Below are 18,370 nucleotides of genomic sequence, written 5' to 3' on the forward strand. Positions count from 1 at the left end.
CCTAAGCCTGCCATTGACCACCAATGATTTTGGGGGTTCTTATTACATCTAAGATTTATATGCTCAGTTCCTTTTTTTTTTAGCAAAAAGTTGCAATTTTTACATTAGCCGCTGCTGTTTGCTCTCCGCCGGCCAATTCCACTCCCAGCCCCATCATGCATGAAGTTTATTTTACGGTTATTACTGAAAATAATTTTGATGAATGACGTAAGCGTTAAAACATTACCTGCCCAGGTGCCAGATACGCTATGAAGGTGCGCCACTGGTGTGGAGATTTTCCTATATTTCTTGACCCAGAGACATAACAGGAGGTAAGTAGAAATCTGTCTCTCACATAGTAGCCACCAGAACAAGTATTCCTTCTTGTCTCAGTGACAACTGTTAGATTTTGGATTTCCTATTCAATTAGTGTTTCAGTGATAAAGGTCACCAGAACAAGTAGCAAGTCTACCCCATGGAGAGAATATGCCCCATGGGGACACATATAGCATTACAAACCTGACAGTGGTTTTAACACCAAACCACTCTATCCAAAACTAAAATAAACATTTTGGGTTAAATACACTTGAATTATCTCTTGTATCAAGGGTCTAAAATGGAAGTGTCTCTATTCACATCAAGCCATCCACAACTCTGCCCAATGTACATCACAACCGTTTAGCAAAATATCACCCAAACCATCCTCTTCAATTCTCCCAAGACTTCTACTCTCTAGCCCCCAGGACTTCTCCAGAGTCTCTCGCATCCTCTGAAACTCCCTACCCCAATCTGTCTGGCTAACTCCTACTCTATCCACCTTTAGGGGATCCCTGAAAACTCATCTCTTCAGAGAAGCCTATTCTGCATCTTCCTAACAACTGAACTCTTACTTTCTCCATCAACTCATTCCCTTTTGTATCACCTGCCCCTCAATTTTAGATTGTAAAATCTCATGAGTGAGGCACTCCTAACCCTCTTGTCTGGTATTATATTGTAACTGTACTATAAGGCACTGTGCAAACTGTTAGCACCATATACATCCTATATAATAATAATAACACAAGTCATACAGATTTTATTTTATAATCGAGTTTACTTCAATATCACTAAAACTTTAGTCCCTGCAGCACAGCTTTAAACAAGTTTGATTACTGCATATTTACATCAAAATGAATGTGAACGACAATACACAGAGCAGCTTGCTCTATCTTGGGCCTTGGTGGACTCTTTACAAGTTCTTAGTCTAAGTGCATGTTGTAGTAACTATATGAGGCAACGCATTCATTGTTTCCCTTTTAGAAATGTTTATATTTTTTGTAAAGATAATAGCAATGGTCTGAAAGTGTAGGGAATCCTAACATTTGTTCAAGAACTTATTGTTAGGTGCATACTCTCATTTTTTGATACATTTTCTTTTTTTTTCCACAGTTGATAAATTCTTGGAATTGTCACCATGGTGTTTTGTGACAGTAACAACACCAGTGCTGGAGAGATTTAGAACGAATTATAAGCTATACAATTGTTACAGGAACTATTATTGGCAGCTGTTTTATGGAACACACTAGTACAAGGTTCCGCAGGAATAACAACTTATCGGTCCACAAACTAAAATTTCAAGTTTATTTTCCGATTTTTATATTCTTTCTCCAAAACAAGGTTGGCCATTTGAGAACGCTGGACCAAGTATGCAGTTCTGACTTTCCCCTGGCTTTTCTTCGGCTGCATGCTTTTTCTAAATCAGCTCAATTAAAGTAGATTTAACCGTTACTGGATGGCATTGTGTGCTGTAAACAATATCTATGTTTTTTCATAAAATGCTGCTTTTACCTTTCTTTTATCCTTTATGCATCTCATTGCTGATCTCCTCCAGCCTCTTGCAGCCACTTGCTGGCATAATACACTTAACACACCAGCTTTGGCTGCAAATCATTGCTCTAAAGCAACTTTCAGATAGTAACAATGATGGGCCATGCCTGTGCAATGCGCATGGTGCTTTGTTAAAGATTTAAAAGATAGAAACGTTATTTCTCAGCAGTATTGTTTCAGAAGTGTGCTCTGACTTTGCTTAAAACAAGGCTTCTACTGCTCATCAGAGAGCTACACTTTGCTGTTCCCTTACCAACATCCACACTTATAATCACTGATTTAACACCTAGGTTTTTATTTTATTTTCGCTTGTTGATGATTGCTGATTCACAGCCTGGGAACTTATAAAGGGTCCATTTACAGGATAAAGTATGGGCTTTCTGCCATTCATTTGCTGATCTTTTGCTGGCAGGATCCAGTAAAGATATATATATATATATTTTTTTTCTTGCAGAGGGCTCGTGGGATAAATTTGAAGGACTGAGCACCCCATGTGATGTGAAAAAAATCTATTGCGAAAGTACCTATTACATACATGTATTGTAAGTAAATAATTAAAGCTACAATGGATCCATAAGCAGGTCACTGTACGCCGGGTGGATTATGAATACCCTTTAGTTACTAGTTGCCAGTTTTGCAATGTTGCCATTTTCTAAATATACTCTCAGATACACCAAGGTCTGGTGTATCTGGGAGTATTTTGGGGTTAATCTAAACACCTAAGGCATACCTCCCAACTTTCTAAAATGAGAAAGTGGGACAAATTCCTGCATTGTATTTAGACAATGTATTTAGACCCCCAGGTATGCGGACCATTAAAAGAGAATTATGGGGTAAGTGTTTTTCCCCATAGTTCTTTTTAGGGTCACAGGAGGACATATACTAACCTCCTCCCGTGACCCAAAGCTCAGTATATTGCGGGTTATTGCCCGCGATATACGGAGAGCACCGCAGCCAGGTCGGGTCCCGACAATACTGTCAAGATCCACCCATCTGCGTGAGTGACAGCTGTCTCTGCCTATCTAGAGGCAGAGCCAGCTGTGCCTGCCACCTCCCCCCCTGTTCCCCCAGTCAGCGCTGGAGGGTCGGAGAGGGGAGGGGGGAATCTCTGCGGGGGGCGGTGACTGACAGTCATGACCCATGGACAAGGAGACGATAGGGAAGTGAGCGGATCGGCTCCATGTTTCTGCTCACTTGCCGATCAATAGAGCCGACCTGTGATAGCTTCTTTGTCACAGGTCGGCTCTAACTATGAGGAAGAGTGGAAAAAAAGGGAACAGAAAAGGAGTCTAACGCTAAATAAGACAATAATATATATAAACGTGAGTACAGTTCGGCTAGTCTATTTTTGATATATCATCATTCTGCCTGCACCAGAGACTTCCTGCCTTTTTTAGGAGATTTATATACCTGAACATTTACATCATTATACTTAGGTGATTTAGGGAAGCTGTTTTAATGCTTTTAAATGTTTTGTATAGGTATCTTTATGTGTTTATTAATCATTAAATTTGTTATACTACTTAACTAATTGTGATCTATTCATCAGACCATCTTCTTTTTGAGGGATTTCTTTTCATAGGGGACAAGATTTTTTTGAAGAGTGGAAATCACTCACCTCATAGTTCTCCTTTAAGAACTCATATGCCAAAAATGATTTGTTAAAACCAGAATTGTTTTTTTCCACCATAACTTTACCTTTATAGTTTCAAAAGTAGGCAAGATAATTAAGATATAGGATGAAGGTTTAAGTGCAGAATAGCTCTTTTGGTAGTTACATGGAACCTTTTCATAGATCTCTGCATATCAGACCAAAAAGAGGGACAACTGAGAAGGAAAGAGGGACTCCAAATTGGAAAAAGATAAACAGTAGGCTATATGCCTGGGTTCCATGACTGTACTGAGCTATAAACAGTGATAGGAAATAGCACGTTCGTGATGTACAATTGCAAATTGGCAAGATCAGATCTCACAATATATAACCTCAGAATACCCATGAGTATTGGAACGGCATGTCTACCTCTGAGATCCCAGAGTTTTCACATTTCTGACACCAAATATCTGAAGAGAACCTGTCACTTCCACACAGTGTAGTATGACTCTAGACTGAGCTAGAGCAGTGATAATCTTTTTCACAGAACCTCTTACACTAGCCACTGTCCAGAACAGCCTGTCCTACTCGTGATGCCTGTCTTATGTATTCTTGATAAACTGATTACTGGTGATTAATAGATGCTATCAGATAGCAGTGTGGCAAATAACATTTTTGCTAACAAGGAGGATGGAAAACCACTTCCTACACGTATTCCATACATACATTGAGTGGCCACTACAGAAGGTAAACTTTTAGCAGCAAGGATCCATTTTTCCCTTTAAGGCAGCCAATAAAGGTTTGAAAAGGTATAGGAAATGTTTCTTAGCTATTTTAGTACCTGCTGACTTTACAGTAATGCAATTCCTTCAAAATTGGCAACACAGATTTATGCTATGAACTTCCTCTTACACCTTGTTGCAAAGTTACTATCTTGAGAACTATGTAGGTCGCTGCAGTAAATAAAAGTCACTTTCATGTTCACAGAACCAGCCTGAGATGATGTCTACTTCATGACATGGTGCAAAATGCTAGAACTGGTCATAAATGGATGCATGTGGTCAGGAGGAATACTCAGGCATGCTGCAGCATACAAATAATTTGCTCAGTTGGTATTAAAGCAGACCTAATGCCAAAAACTGACAGATAAGTATTAGGGAACTCTATTTTTTTATTGTAGCAGGAAGGAGGAAAGGTGAACTTAAGTCAATAGTTTTTTTCAAGTAGGGGCATAGTAGGTGCTTAGAAAACACTCCCTACACTATTAAACTATCCCAATCAATGAAACAGCAAAACAAGCAAGGTTGGGCCCATGCTTTTATTTGATGTACACTCAATTCTGGCCCTACAATCTGCATGTCGCAGTGGAAACCAAGATTTATCAGACCAAGAAATGTTTTTCCAATCATTAGTCAACCAGCATTACTGATCCCATGCCCACTGCAGCCTCAAATTATTAGCAGACAGGAGTGGAACCTGGCACAGCTGTTGTCGTAAAGAGTGGGTTGTATGAGCAGCTGTAGACCCCCTGTCAGTAAGAACATGTCTAGCCATTTTACTCAAGCCCCTGTCATTACCAAGGTTTTTTTGCCCACAGAACTGTCTCTCACTGGTTATTTTTTTTTCTTTCTCTAAACTCTGTAGGCTGTAGCGTGAGAAAATCACAAGCTTAGCAGTTACTGAGATGCTGCAACTACCACGTCTGGCAAAAACGGCAATTGGAAAATCAAAGCCATTTAGATCACACATTTCCCACTCTAGTGTTTGGCTGAGAAACCAACGAACCCCAGGATCATGTCTGCATGCTTGTCTACATGCTCATTACATTATGCTTGTTTACAAGTGGGGTTTTCTACTAAAATCATCACTGAGCATATGCCATGGTGGGACAAAATGTGTCACTTGCCTCAACTGTGATAGTTTTGGCAAGCAAAAAGAGGGTCTTTGTAGTGTTGCACCAGTTGTCTGATATTTCAGATGTGTTGGGACACATGACAGTTATGGCACATCACACATTGTTGTGTGCTCACCCACCAGACTCCTGCATTGCCTCAACAGTGATATTTTGGCAAGCTGAGGAGGGTCTTTGTGGTGTTGCACCAGTTGTCTGATATTTCAGATGTGTTGGGACACATGACAGCTATGGCACATCAGACATTTTTGTGTGTTCACCCACCAGGCACCTGCATTGCCTCAACAGTGATAGCTTTGGCAAGCTGATGAGGGTCTTTGTGGTGTTGCACTAGTTGTCTGATATTTCAGATGTGTTGGGACACATGACAGCTATGGCACATCACACATTTTTGTATGCTCACCCACCAGACACCTGCATTGCCTCAACAGTGATAGTTTTGGCAAGCTGAGGAGGGTCTTTGTGGTGTTGCACCAGTTGTCTGATATGTCAGATATGTTTGGACACATGACAGCTATGGCACTTCACACATTTTTGTGTGCTCACTCCCCAGACACCTTCATACATCTGCTTCACGGTATGCTAAAAAGTTGTATTCGGTGTCCCCCACAACCAACCAGGTTTAAGTGTGCAGGTTCATTCAGGACAGGAGGAACTGACTAGTGATAAGCTCTTATACCGTATGCCTATTTTTCTTTAGACAACAGTGTGCTGCTTCATTCAGACTGTCCTGTAACTTGCATTAAGGAAGTTTTTTGTGATGTGACAAACTTGGGGTGCACAGTATAAAGGCAGCCCACCTAAACTGAGACTACAATGCAAAGAAAGAATTTGGAGATGATTGAGAGTGGTCACCTAGGCAACTGAAATATACACGGGACAAAATAACCTTAAGCGTACCACTTGTACAGTTTGTACAAAAACAAGTAAGCATTTAACAGCTTCTAGTCTTTGAACAGTAGATGGCAGTGCAGTCAGTACAATGCTGATACTATTCCTTGTTTTACACATCGGTTTGCTTGTCATTTTGCTATCACTGAGTAAGGTTGCAATGCTTTTTTCCGACACATAATTATTACTGTCGCTCAGGTTTCCTCCTTTATTTGCAAGTGACCTGCATCTAACAAAGAGTGCAAAAAACTCTCCTAAGGGCTCATTTACACCACAACATGGCGCTAAAAGCACAGGATCTGTGTGTTTAACGCATGCTATTGCACAGTGCACTGTACTGCATGCTAGGTGTGCTGGTGCTCTACTTTATCATTGATTCTCAATGGTACCCCAAGGCACCCCAGAGAAGGTGTGAGTTGCAGCACTGCGCAACAAGTGGTAGAACAAAAATTAGCATTGCCATGTTGGTAAAAAAAGTAGTGCAAATATCAAGCGGTACAGTGTACTGTTTGACAACACTGCTATGGTGTGAAATAGGGATGCACCGAAATTTTGCCCGCCAAAACATTTCAGCCGAAAATGGTACCATGGGCGAAATGCCGATAATAAAATAAGGCAGAAAATGCGGTGCATCCCCAGCTTCTCTCCTCCCTGCTGGGCACCAACTGCAAGCTTCGTTCTGTGTCTCCTCCGATCCCCGCTGCCCTCCCACGCCTGTGTCGGCAGAGGCAGCAGGGATTGGAGTGGACACACAGCCAATCCAGCTGCCAGCTCCCAGCAAGGAGGAGAAAGATGTCACGAGACCAAGCAGGGAGGAAAGCTCTGCCAGGAGGTGGGAGGGGGCGGAGCTACAGGACTGTTAAATATGTTAAATATTTACTGATCCTTCGCTGTACTGAACAAACACAGAGTAATCAGTACTGAACAATCTGTGTTTGTAAATGACTGAGGACATAGTGATTACTATGTCCCCAGTTATGAATGAACAGGAAGTGCTATACATCACTCCCTGTTCATTTATGAAGGGGAACATAGTCATTTAATAGAATATTTATCTGTTCACTTTATAAACGAACATGAAGCAGCTCAGTACAGAGACTTCCTGTCCATTTATGACTGAGTTGAGAGTAAATATTTACTATCTCTAGATTGTGAATGAACAGGAAGCCTCTGTACTGGGAGCTCCCTGTTGATTAAGTGCTGTGGCTGCAGAAAAAGAGATTGAAGACTCTGGGGTCTATTCACAAAGCTGCCGAGGGCAGCCGAGTGAATGACCGATCAGAAGTGAAGTGAGCCGAACACTGTTCGGCTATTCACTTCAGGCTGGTACGGCTGATTTCAGATGTACATCGGCTGAAATCAGCCGTACATCGGCTTGCTTCGTGTGGCAAATCAGAAAGACCCAAATAGAATTTTCCACCACCTCTGGTAATCTATAGACCTGGAGGAACTTGAGGACCCCTTACTGCTACCCAAACTGCAACTGGGCAGGAGGGAGGAGATGGATATGGAGGAGTCTGGAGAGGCGGCCATATTCCCACACTCACTTTAGCCTCCTATCTGCGGTCTAGCTAAAGTAGTAAACATTGCCCGCAGTCAGCCCGGACTTCCTAATGATCTCCTCCTTCTTCCAACCCGGTGGCAGAGCCAGGCACTCCATCCTCTGATTGTCCATCCAGCAGCAGCACTCAGTGTCCTCCTACACCAAGCATGTCCCTAAAAAAAAAGAAGATTAAAAATAATTTAAGAAATGTTAAAAAGGTTGGGAAAAAGGCATTTTCGGTTTCGGTCTGACAAATTAAAAATTTGGGTTTCGGTCTATAAATTTCATTTTGATGCATCCCTGGTGTGAAAAGGTCCTCAAATGGCTTCATTACTTTTAACTTTATGACTTTGTGTCACTGACCTGGAACAATATGCAGATCAGGAAATAAGACTTCACTCATTCATTCATTTATTTATTTCAGCCAGTGAAAGCCAGGCAGCTTGCATTTTCAGAAGGAGAGTAGTAATGACAGCCTATAATTTATTCCCGTACAGCTTTACATTAAAGCCCAAACTGTAAATCCTTCTAGTAACACGGCCAGAAAAAGAGAAGCAAAAAGGAGCTTTTAAGGCATAGAAAAGGCCAATATATTAAGATAAAAAAGCTTTATTACAATTGATTAAAATTCATATTCATATAAAAAAAACTGACCAAATATGACAGATCAAATAAAACTGGATCAGGATAACATACCCTGTCCAAATGTGACCCAGGAGGTAAGCACTTTATGAAGAGAATGCAATGTTCATTCAGCCCAAAAGAATACTCATATATAATGTTTTTAGTATTAACATTCCGGGACTTACTCTACGCATTTTGCCAGAATCTGGCTTCTTCAGGAGGGTATTACAGTAGGCTGTAATGTGGACCAGCATGACAGAAAATCTTCTATGCGAGCAGAACCGGGGTCACTAGGGAAACTCGACTCGGCCCAGGAGTGGTCACCCAAAAGAGGAGACCCTGCAGTTGATCAATGTCCTAGCACTGTAAGTACAATGTGGCCTGCCTCTCCCTCGGACCTCTTTTTTTTTAATCTTAATATATTGGCCTCTTCTATGCCTTAAAAGCCTCTCTCTGAAATTCAAGTTTTAATCAACTGAATATATTTTAGTTGTTTAAAAACTAAAGGTGTGAAAAGTCCTTTTCATTTACTTTCCTCATTTCCTTTTGAAAACAGTCATGTCCTGAATTGAAAAGCCTGTCCTCTGCCAGCATGCTGTAGAGAAGGATCCTTGCTCTCTGTGTGGAAGCGGTGCTCTCTCTGCGGAGGTCGACATTCCCTTTCTATGTAGATATATATGTCAGATACATAGTTCAAATATCAGCAAAAAGCATGCTCCTGATTTGAGATCTCTAGTTCTGACCCAGCATGGGGCATGTCAGATCTCTGCTGAGAAACCACCGCTTCCAAACAGAGAGCAAAGGTCCTTCTCTAAAGCATGCTGGGAGAGGACACGCTTTTCTACTCAGGCTGTGGCTGCTTTTTTAAAGAAAAAGAAACTCACAGGGTTATTCACAAAAGGGTGAAGAGTTTGGAGAAGGCAGGAGAAGTGAACAATCTAGGACAACATAGCTACCACTGACCACCAGGATAAGGTGACCAGATTTTTAAATCCAGGAACATTTTTAAGGGCTCATTCACACTGGATGAAATTTGCTAATACCATGGTGCACTATTGTTCAATGGCACTCGGTTGTCTGATGGTTGCAAAAATGGCACTCGGTGTGTAAAAGGTTGCTGACCCCTGTCCTAGATTGTTCACTTCTCCTGCCTTCTCCAAACTCTTCACCCTTTTGTGAATATCCCTGTAAATCTTTCACACCTTTTGTTTTAATGCTCCTGGAAGGTGTTTAGATGATTTAAACTGAAAGTTTAAGAGAAACATTTGAAATATAAAAGCTATTTTGAAAACCGACATTAAATTAGAATAATTTCCTAGTAAGTCTAATTAAAAAAAGGTAATATCATGTGTACAAACAGTAACAGTGTCTATATTCAAAAGACCTTGATGGATTTATGGAAATAGAGAAGATCCTTCTGTACCTAAAAAAGGATTTTATGTTGCTTGCCTGAACTACTTGAATATCAGTACATGAGGAGTGAGATGCATGTGTTGTATATGAAATGTTATATATACCAGTGAAAGTGTTTTATTATATCTGTTTGATAAGTGCAAGAAAAAACACCTGTTAATCCTGTCAGCAATTCAGCACCATCCTGTGCACTCTGCGGTCTTATCTCAAGCAGTGTAATCTACCCACCTTGTTCTCCCCTTGGGGTACAAAACACCTCATCCTATGTAGTGTAGATGTTCAGCAAAGTCAAGTGGGCAGCGCTAACACTATTCCTTGCAATATCAGTGTAGAAAAGGCGCTTTGTTCTCAGCCCACTAAAGGAAATTAGGAACTGGGTGCATTTTTATGCCAGCAACAACAGGTATATTTCTCTATCTGCAGGTTTTTTAGAAGGATAAAATATGGGGAAGTGTGCATGTATTAAGACTTAATGAGTATTTTTTTAATTTGTCCGACATACACTTAAAGGTGCAGTTTTAGCTTCACTGTATTTTTGTGCAGTTTTTTCTTTAGATTTTCTAGTGTAAAGAAAGAAAATGAAGTATATCTTTTATAGGAAAAGCAAACGTGTTTACTATACCTTCTGTAAAGCATTCCTCTGGGTCCATACACTCTTCAGAAGAGTCAGGCTGCTGTTCAATAAATTCCCGAGACTTCCTCAGATCCACTGTACTGCATTCAGAAATGCTGTCATCCAGTTTCTACAAATGAAATGAAAGCAATATTAGAGGAAATGAGGAAAATTGGTCTTCTAAGAATTTGTAAATAGTATATGAGCATCAATGTTTGAAACTGTATGCTAATAGTAAGATTATAGTTAGACTGTAAGCTCCTTGAGATCAGGGACTAATGTGAATGTGCACTATGTAAAGGGCTGCAAAAATTTGCCGGCTCTATACAAATACCAATAATAAATACATAAATAAATAATTATCAATGTTTGAAATGACCTTGGCCCATCTTTATAAATACTTGAGATCCATTGAAATGTTGACAATAAAATGCTGATGCTTTGACCTATTTGACTGGTGCTAGACCATGAGTGCCCGGATATATATACCTATATATATGCACCTAGCCCGTGTATATATACAATACTGATTACACTCCTATTCTCTGAAACGGAAATTATTTATGGAGTGAGTCTCCGCCTACTGAAAAATGCTGACCTGTATTTAAACTCAGAGGCTGCCTTAAACGCCTTCTCTCCACCTCCTGGAGGTTCCATTACTGAAGGAGCATATTTTTCACATAGTTGACTAAAGCTCTATTCAGTTCAGTCAGGCAGGCATTGATGCTGTAGGCAGTACGTGTGTATACTATTTTTAATCCTTTTAGAATAAGCTATCATGGATATGTCTACCTAAAAAGCAGGCTACTATTATGATAAAACAACTGTTGTGTTTTCCTGTTTGCTGGCATGTCTATGCTATTTGTACACTATAGTTTATTTAAAGGTAGCTTGAGGAAGTGGGGATTACAATGTCATTACTGTGTCATGTAATATTAGAAAAGGAATGTTCCATGCATTTCAAGGCTCATCTGTGAGCAGTTCTGCACTTATGGTCTGAATTCTTCCCCATGGCTCAGTCATTAATGGCAATGCATCTACATCCAATCTGATTACACAATCATGTGTTTATCTTTTTCAGTTTCACAATATCTGGGTACATATACACATACACATAATCATCATTAACATTCACGCCTTTTTGTGTTTGCATGCGTGTGCAAGGTGATGGGGTGTTTGTACATTTTTAGTTATTTATTTTAATCTTGTTTTCATTGCTATCACGAGCAATCCAGCTGATAAGTTTATTTTTATACCTTCCTTGTCATTTATAGGGGAAAAAAAGGATTTTTAAATCCTTATCTCTGCATTCATTGGAGGAGACAGCATTTGTCCTTCTGGATTTATTGCTGCCTGCGTGTTTAAATATTTTGTATCTTTCTTTTTTGCAATACAAAATATGGGGGGGGGGGGGGACAGAGCAGGTGAAAAAACTGCAGCAAGCCCTATTTTACCTGCTCCTGAATGCATGCAAACGCATCAAAAATGCATGCAAATGCCTGGAACGCACTGAAAGCCCACATTGAACAAAAAAAAAATATTTTTAACCAAAAACGGCCCGGAAAGCATCAAAAACGTGGCAAAAATGCGGCACAACCCACTGCACTGCGTGTGCAGGAACCTAAGCGGATCTGCTCTGCATTTGGTGTGAACAAGGCCTTATTGTTTGTTAGTTGCACACAACATCCTTCTCCTGCAGGTGGCACTATACCCAATAGATAATGATCTAAAGCAGAGCCGTGGCCTACAATTAAAAAGAGAAAAACAGATTTCCAGACTGCAGCTTTAATATTTATTGTTCTTTATTTGCTTCAGATAAATATTCTATCACACTTGTATATCATCAGCCATGAACAAAACAAATCTTCCCTGGTGAATGCAGCCTGGCTATGAATACCTTTTCATTATAAAACTAGGGGCCACATGCATAAAAGTGTTTAAAGAACGTATCCTGTTGCATGTGTCAATCAAGTTGTGCCGATTAATCTCTCATAGTGTGCTGGGAATCAACAGGTAAGTGCTTTACTCAGCACAAGTTACCCCATGTCCTACCCTCTGGCACTGCTTTTGCACATACTACCTGTTGGCATACCCTTGGCACTCCACTGCACACACAGTGCAGCTGATCATACCCTCCGCACTCCCCTCTGCATACTGTATAGTCCCACTGTCATACCCGCTGAACTCCTCCTGCACATAGCGCCCACTGTCATACCCTATGCACTCCTCCTGCACATAGCGCCAACTGTCATACCCTTTACAGTCCTCTCTGCACCAAGTGCCCACTGCTATACCATTTGTACACCTATCTGCACATAGTGCTCACTTCCATACCATCTGTACTCTTCTCTGCACATACTGCCCACTGTCATGCCCTCTGCACTCTTCTCTGAATATAGTGCCCATGTCATACCCTCTGCACTCTTCTCTGCACATAGTACTGTCTGATCTCATACCTTCTATACTCCTCTGTTGCCCATACTGGACACTGTCATACCCTCCACATATCTTTCCTTGCACATAATGCCTGCTAAAACACCCCTCCATAATGGTTCATAATATCCCCAACCTTACCAATCCTGTAAAACACACATTTTGCTAGTCATTTTAAACCTAGGGGCAATATGCATGTAAAGAATGTATCCTGTTGTCCATGTTAATGAACCAGATAGTCCCTATCAATCTCCCATAGTGCACTTGGAATAAACAAATATAGTAGATTGCTTCATTCAGATACTCTGATACATGAGGTCCGTGGTTTGATTGTAGAAGCCTCTATGCACACTACTGCTACTGCCAAATAAATCTAAGAGAAAACACTAAGGGATCATTAAAAAACATGCAGGAGAACTTGCCAAACATCACTGTACAAAACATCTTTACGCCTTTGGCTGCCTTTCTGCTGAATAGATAGTAGTCTGTGATTTGTGAATGAAAAGTGTGTGCCAAAATATACATCCCTGCTTAGCACCAACCTCACATCACTGCTGTAATAACTGCACCGTCATGTCTTTTATCAACATACAAATCACGTATTACACGGTAAGATTTAATAAAGAGGAAAAAACAGATGCAACACAGAGATAGCTAACAGCAGGACAGACTGTCTGAAAGGGAATTATGTTGTGACATATTAAAATACAGGGAAACAGACAACAAGCTCTGCATATTGCAATACTGTGTTTAATGCCAAAGTGATACGGCCAGAATTGAATATTTTCAAACAATGTCTATCTGACATAAAATAACCAGGTTCACTCATAACATAGGACTCCATGTTCTATGAAGTTTAAACCTGAGTTTGAATACAGAGCACTATAAATAAATCCATAAATAAATACGCAGGGAGACAGCATGCAAAATGTAGTGACTGGAGATGGTAGATGCATGGGCCGGGATCTAGAGGAAGATAACACAGGGCAGGATGTAGAGAAGCCAAGATTAAGGGGGAATAGACTGCTGATTGATTCATTTGGCTACATTTACTAAAGTGTCACATTAATAATATTCTATAGCACTTTCCTACCTGGGGTCTCAAAGCACTGATCAGGTCGGCGTTGAGATCTTTGTCAGGTGCTGCTATAAGTCTGGATGAATAGACGTGTCTTGAATCTGCATTTAAAGAAGAACTCCAGGAAGAAGAAAAAAATTACCCCTTGCAGTGGGGCTACCGCCGCATTGCAAGGGTTAACTGCTCGTTTTGGTCTAGGGAGAAAAATAAAATGATACTTACCTGATCCTCAGAGCCAACTGGCTGTGACAGCACTCCTTCCAGCCTGTCTCTTTCTCCACTGCAGCGATGGTATGTCCCTCGGCGTCCTCACGTTCTATACGCAGTGTATTGGATGTGATGACTCAAGGATCCTTAGACTGCTGTAGTGGAGAGGGAGAGAGGCTGGAAGGACCGGTCTTAGCGCAAGCTGGCTCCAAAGATCAGGTGAGTATAACTTTTTTATTTTAACACCTAGACAAAAACAAGCAGCTAACCCTTGCAGTGCAGGGGCAGCCCCACTACAAGGGTTAATACAAGTTTTGCTAGGAGTTCTGCTTTAAAATACCATCCAGAGGGGGAGCATCTTGAACAATGGATGGCGGCAAGTTTTATATTGTGTGGGCTGCATGACAAAATGCACGAGACCCAACAAGTTTTAACATGTCTCTGGGCATGTGTGATTTTCCTTTCTCTGAGAAGAGAAGGGAGCATGTGGGGTAAGAGTAATCAGAAGTTCGAAAAAGCAGGGCCCTTTATTTAGAATTTTATAAAGTGAGTAGGCTAATTTGGAAGGATAGTGTCCATTTAATTGGAAGCCAGTGTAGGGAATTTTGGTGATGTGGCAGTGATGGGTTTGGCGGGTACGTAGCCTGGCTACTGCATTCTGTACCAGCTGAAAACAATGTAGTTCTTTCTCAGGAAGACCATAGTAGAAGGCGTTGCAGTAATCCAATCTGAATGTTATAAAAGTATGCATTGATTCCGTCATATCTGGATATTCTAATATTCCTGAAATGGTGGAAGGAGGACCTGATGGCACCTTATGCTTAACTGATGAGGATCACATCCAGGCTGAGCACGTGGTTTGAGAACACAAGATGTGTATTCCTGAATACAAATTAGGTGAAGAGAAGTAAAGTAAGCTTGTCTTTACTTCAAACATCTAATCAGGTGTAAGGAATTAAAAAAAGTGATCTTCTATTACATGTGATTGGATGTATGAAACGAACATGAGGTCGGGTCACCTCGCTTCATACTTTACTAAACCAACTCCATTATCCTAAAACAAATCTTTCCTTTCTATGAACACAGGGGCCAAACTCTAAGGGCCTTTCTCCAACTGTGCAGTAAAAGAGACAAGTACTGTGTCAGAAAATCCTAATTAATGAGAAAAAGGGCCACATCTACTATTAGGCACAGTAGGCATGTGCCTATTGGCAACAGAGGCAAAGAGGTGATTTTTCCCTGTATGTCATCCTCAAACATTGCTTACCTACAGCTGAAAACACAGATATATTACATAAAAGCAATCTGTTATATGTGCCAAATCATTTTTATTTCTGACCATTCAGATTCCCATCTGGCAGGGCAAAAGACCTGATTTTCTCTCCTGCAGTTGAGTTACAATTACAGGTCCAGTCCCTCCCCCAGTCTGTGACTGAACAGTGAAGGGAGACGCAGCAAACTAATGAATTAATCTTTATGTCAATCTGCTCTCTCCTCCTAACAGCATGGTCCTTGTTCACACACGAGCACTGAAGCTCAATTCCTAGTGCTGTGTCTCACTTTCCCTGTCTTAGCTCTGCTGTATGTGGATTGCAAAAGGCTAACACTAGATCAGATCCAGGTACTTACACTGCGTTCATTCAAAAAAGCCATTCTTTATGTATTAATCTATATGGAGCTCCATTATTTGATGTCCTATATATCATCCTGGGGTACACTGAACTGGTAATGAAATAAAGGAACATTGAAGCACATTCACTGTACAGTACCAGTAAACGGAAGGCACATACATACTGAGGAAATACGGCTGCCCCTTTATGTAGTACATATATATTTTATAAATATACATAGACAAAATGCTAAAGAACTTCAAAATGCATTGACACAATTACAACAAGCTGATGTAAGCTCTATGTGAGATAATACTTGTACAGTAGCCTATGAGAAGGTCTGCCTGTATAAAATCTGCCATAGTGTAGGATTCCATATAACATAGAAGAAATACTGGACATACCTTTTTCACTACATCATCCGACTGCTAAGAGTCATTATCAGCCAAGGGCAGCAGTAAGCAAAGAGAAACACAAAAGTAAGTATTACATTCATTATTACAAAGTACGAGCAGCAGAAAGAAATACAGGATAAAAGAAACCTCTATCCAATTTCATACCGTAGACCGTAGAAGACTGAACCTAGTCTGATCATTTACACAGTGTCAGAGTTACATGGAGACCAGGACCTATGCATTGAAACTTTGATACAAGTGACAAAGTGCGGGTCATCTTTAGCACAGTCACACTCTATACTGCTGTCAAGTTGTCATAGCAGATGAGGCACAGGGCAAACGGACAAGTTGATGTCCTTTAATACTTTGTACAAATGCATTTTCGCTTTTAAAAGCTGTATGCAGACATTAAGGTGAACCTTTACACTAGGGATGCACCGATACCAAGTGCAATTACAGATTCTTTTCCATCGCCGGGACTAGGCTAGAGAAAGTTAAAAAGTTAGGAGGCAGCTGTCATTTGTAAAGAGCATACGGAGCACCTGGGATTTGTACATCTCTGTTTTAAATATGTATGATTTTTTAAATAAACATATATAAAGTGATGCACCGATACCAAGTACAAGTACCGATACTTGCCCAAGTACTTACAGTGACAGTTTTTCTAAAACAATACAGACTAATGATTTCAGGACAGCGGTGGAGCGCCAGAGCCCGGTCCCAGCTGCTACCACTGCCACCCTGGTAGTTGTCATGAAAATGCTAAGTATCGGCACTGGTATCTGAACTGGTATCGGTGCATTCCTACTTTACACACTAAAATCAAATTCTACCAATGTATCCCTCTATGTATGATGATTCATAAAAATACTGAAATACTTACACTTGCAGAGCATTCACTTCCTGCTTTGAAAGTGCAAAATGACTTCAGTTTGCCAATGTAATGCACACTGGGATTGCCTTATCAGCAGAGCATTGCTGGGAAATATCATCTCAGTGAAAGGCATTTCTCTCCCCTGAGATGATGTGCATGTGTACATGTCCTAGTCACATGTGCCAGAATTTCAGGAAGTAATAGGAGAGCTAGTAATCTGCCCTTTGTAACCATGGCCACTGTCAGAAGACTTGGGAAGAAAGGAGAAATAAGGTATGCAAAGAATACAAAGCCGGCAATTATCTAGAAGTATGTGTTTGTAGATTGTCATTACTAAACATTTCTAAAGGTGTGTTTCTTGTTATTTTAAAGATTTGGGTAAAGGTCCGCTTTAATAAGTACATAATAAAAGCAACTGGATTCTACTTAAACATAAAGAAAGCCTGTATATACTCCATTATTTGACTAACAATCGGCCATGCAACACTTTAGGTGGGATCCCTTATTTTTTTAGACGCTGAAAAGCATGCAACATAAAATCCCATGTATTCCTAGGGGGCCGTTGAATCGCGTGGAAAAATAGGCCTGGTGTTTGAAATAGTCCATGAGCTTCTTTTGTGGCCCTTATCGGCCCGTTTTGCTCCAAAGGCTTCAACAGAAATGCGTTTTTGTGTGTTTGTGCGTGTTTTTGCAGCTTTTTATAGGACAACTGTAAAACGAGCTGAAACCGCGCCTTAAAACCCTATTGCTTATGACCCGAAAACGTCTATAAAACGCGATGCAACGCGCACAAAAAGCTTGCAAAAATGCAGTAAAAACATGCATAAATCGCACTGAATCGGTGACTCCCTGGCGTGAATGGGGTCTTGGATTGTAAGCTCCTTGAGGGCAAGGAATGATGTGATTACAATACAATATGTAAAGTGCTGTGTACATTGTTGGTGCTATATAAATACAGTACCTGTTATAAATAGAATCAGAGTACAACTTATTTTGCAGGTAAAAGAGTTTGCCTGTACTTCGACTTTTAGGACTTAGGTCCTGATTGACCAATGTATCAGCTTAAATGGTCCTCATATAGCTGTGATTTTCCAGCGCAAGGATGTTCAGAATGCTCATGTTATTTCGAGTTTTCCTGTACTGAGGAAATACACAGGCTGCTAATGGTGAGTTTCCCTTCTGAAAATATTAGTTCCCTGAATTTCCTGCTGATCTAATAGCTTTCTGAGTCTCAGACCTAGAACAAGTATGCAGGTTTGATGCTTTGACTTTCATATTGAATGTCCCTTATGTTCACAATTGTTCTAGGTTCCTTTCTGAGGCTAGTGACTGCCAGGTAAA

The 18,370-nt window shown here is 40.6% G+C and overlaps 1 protein-coding gene across 1 annotated transcript in view; it reads right to left on the bottom strand.

Annotated features, from left to right (window-relative positions):
• LOC108784628 (sodium channel protein type 4 subunit alpha-like) overlaps positions 1–18,370 on the bottom strand; it is a 338,732-nt gene that overhangs the window by 77,468 nt on the left and 242,894 nt on the right. The window contains exon 19 of the mRNA XM_018553495.1: positions 10,442–10,562. Within this exon, the coding sequence (XP_018408997.1) occupies positions 10,442–10,562 (121 nt within the window). The remainder of the gene's footprint in view (positions 1–10,441; positions 10,563–18,370) is intronic.

Source organism: Nanorana parkeri, unplaced genomic scaffold (genome assembly GCF_000935625.1).
Source record: "Nanorana parkeri isolate BGI_ZX_2015 unplaced genomic scaffold, ASM93562v1 scaffold121, whole genome shotgun sequence".
Classification (NCBI taxonomy): Eukaryota; Metazoa; Chordata; class Amphibia; order Anura; family Dicroglossidae; genus Nanorana; species Nanorana parkeri.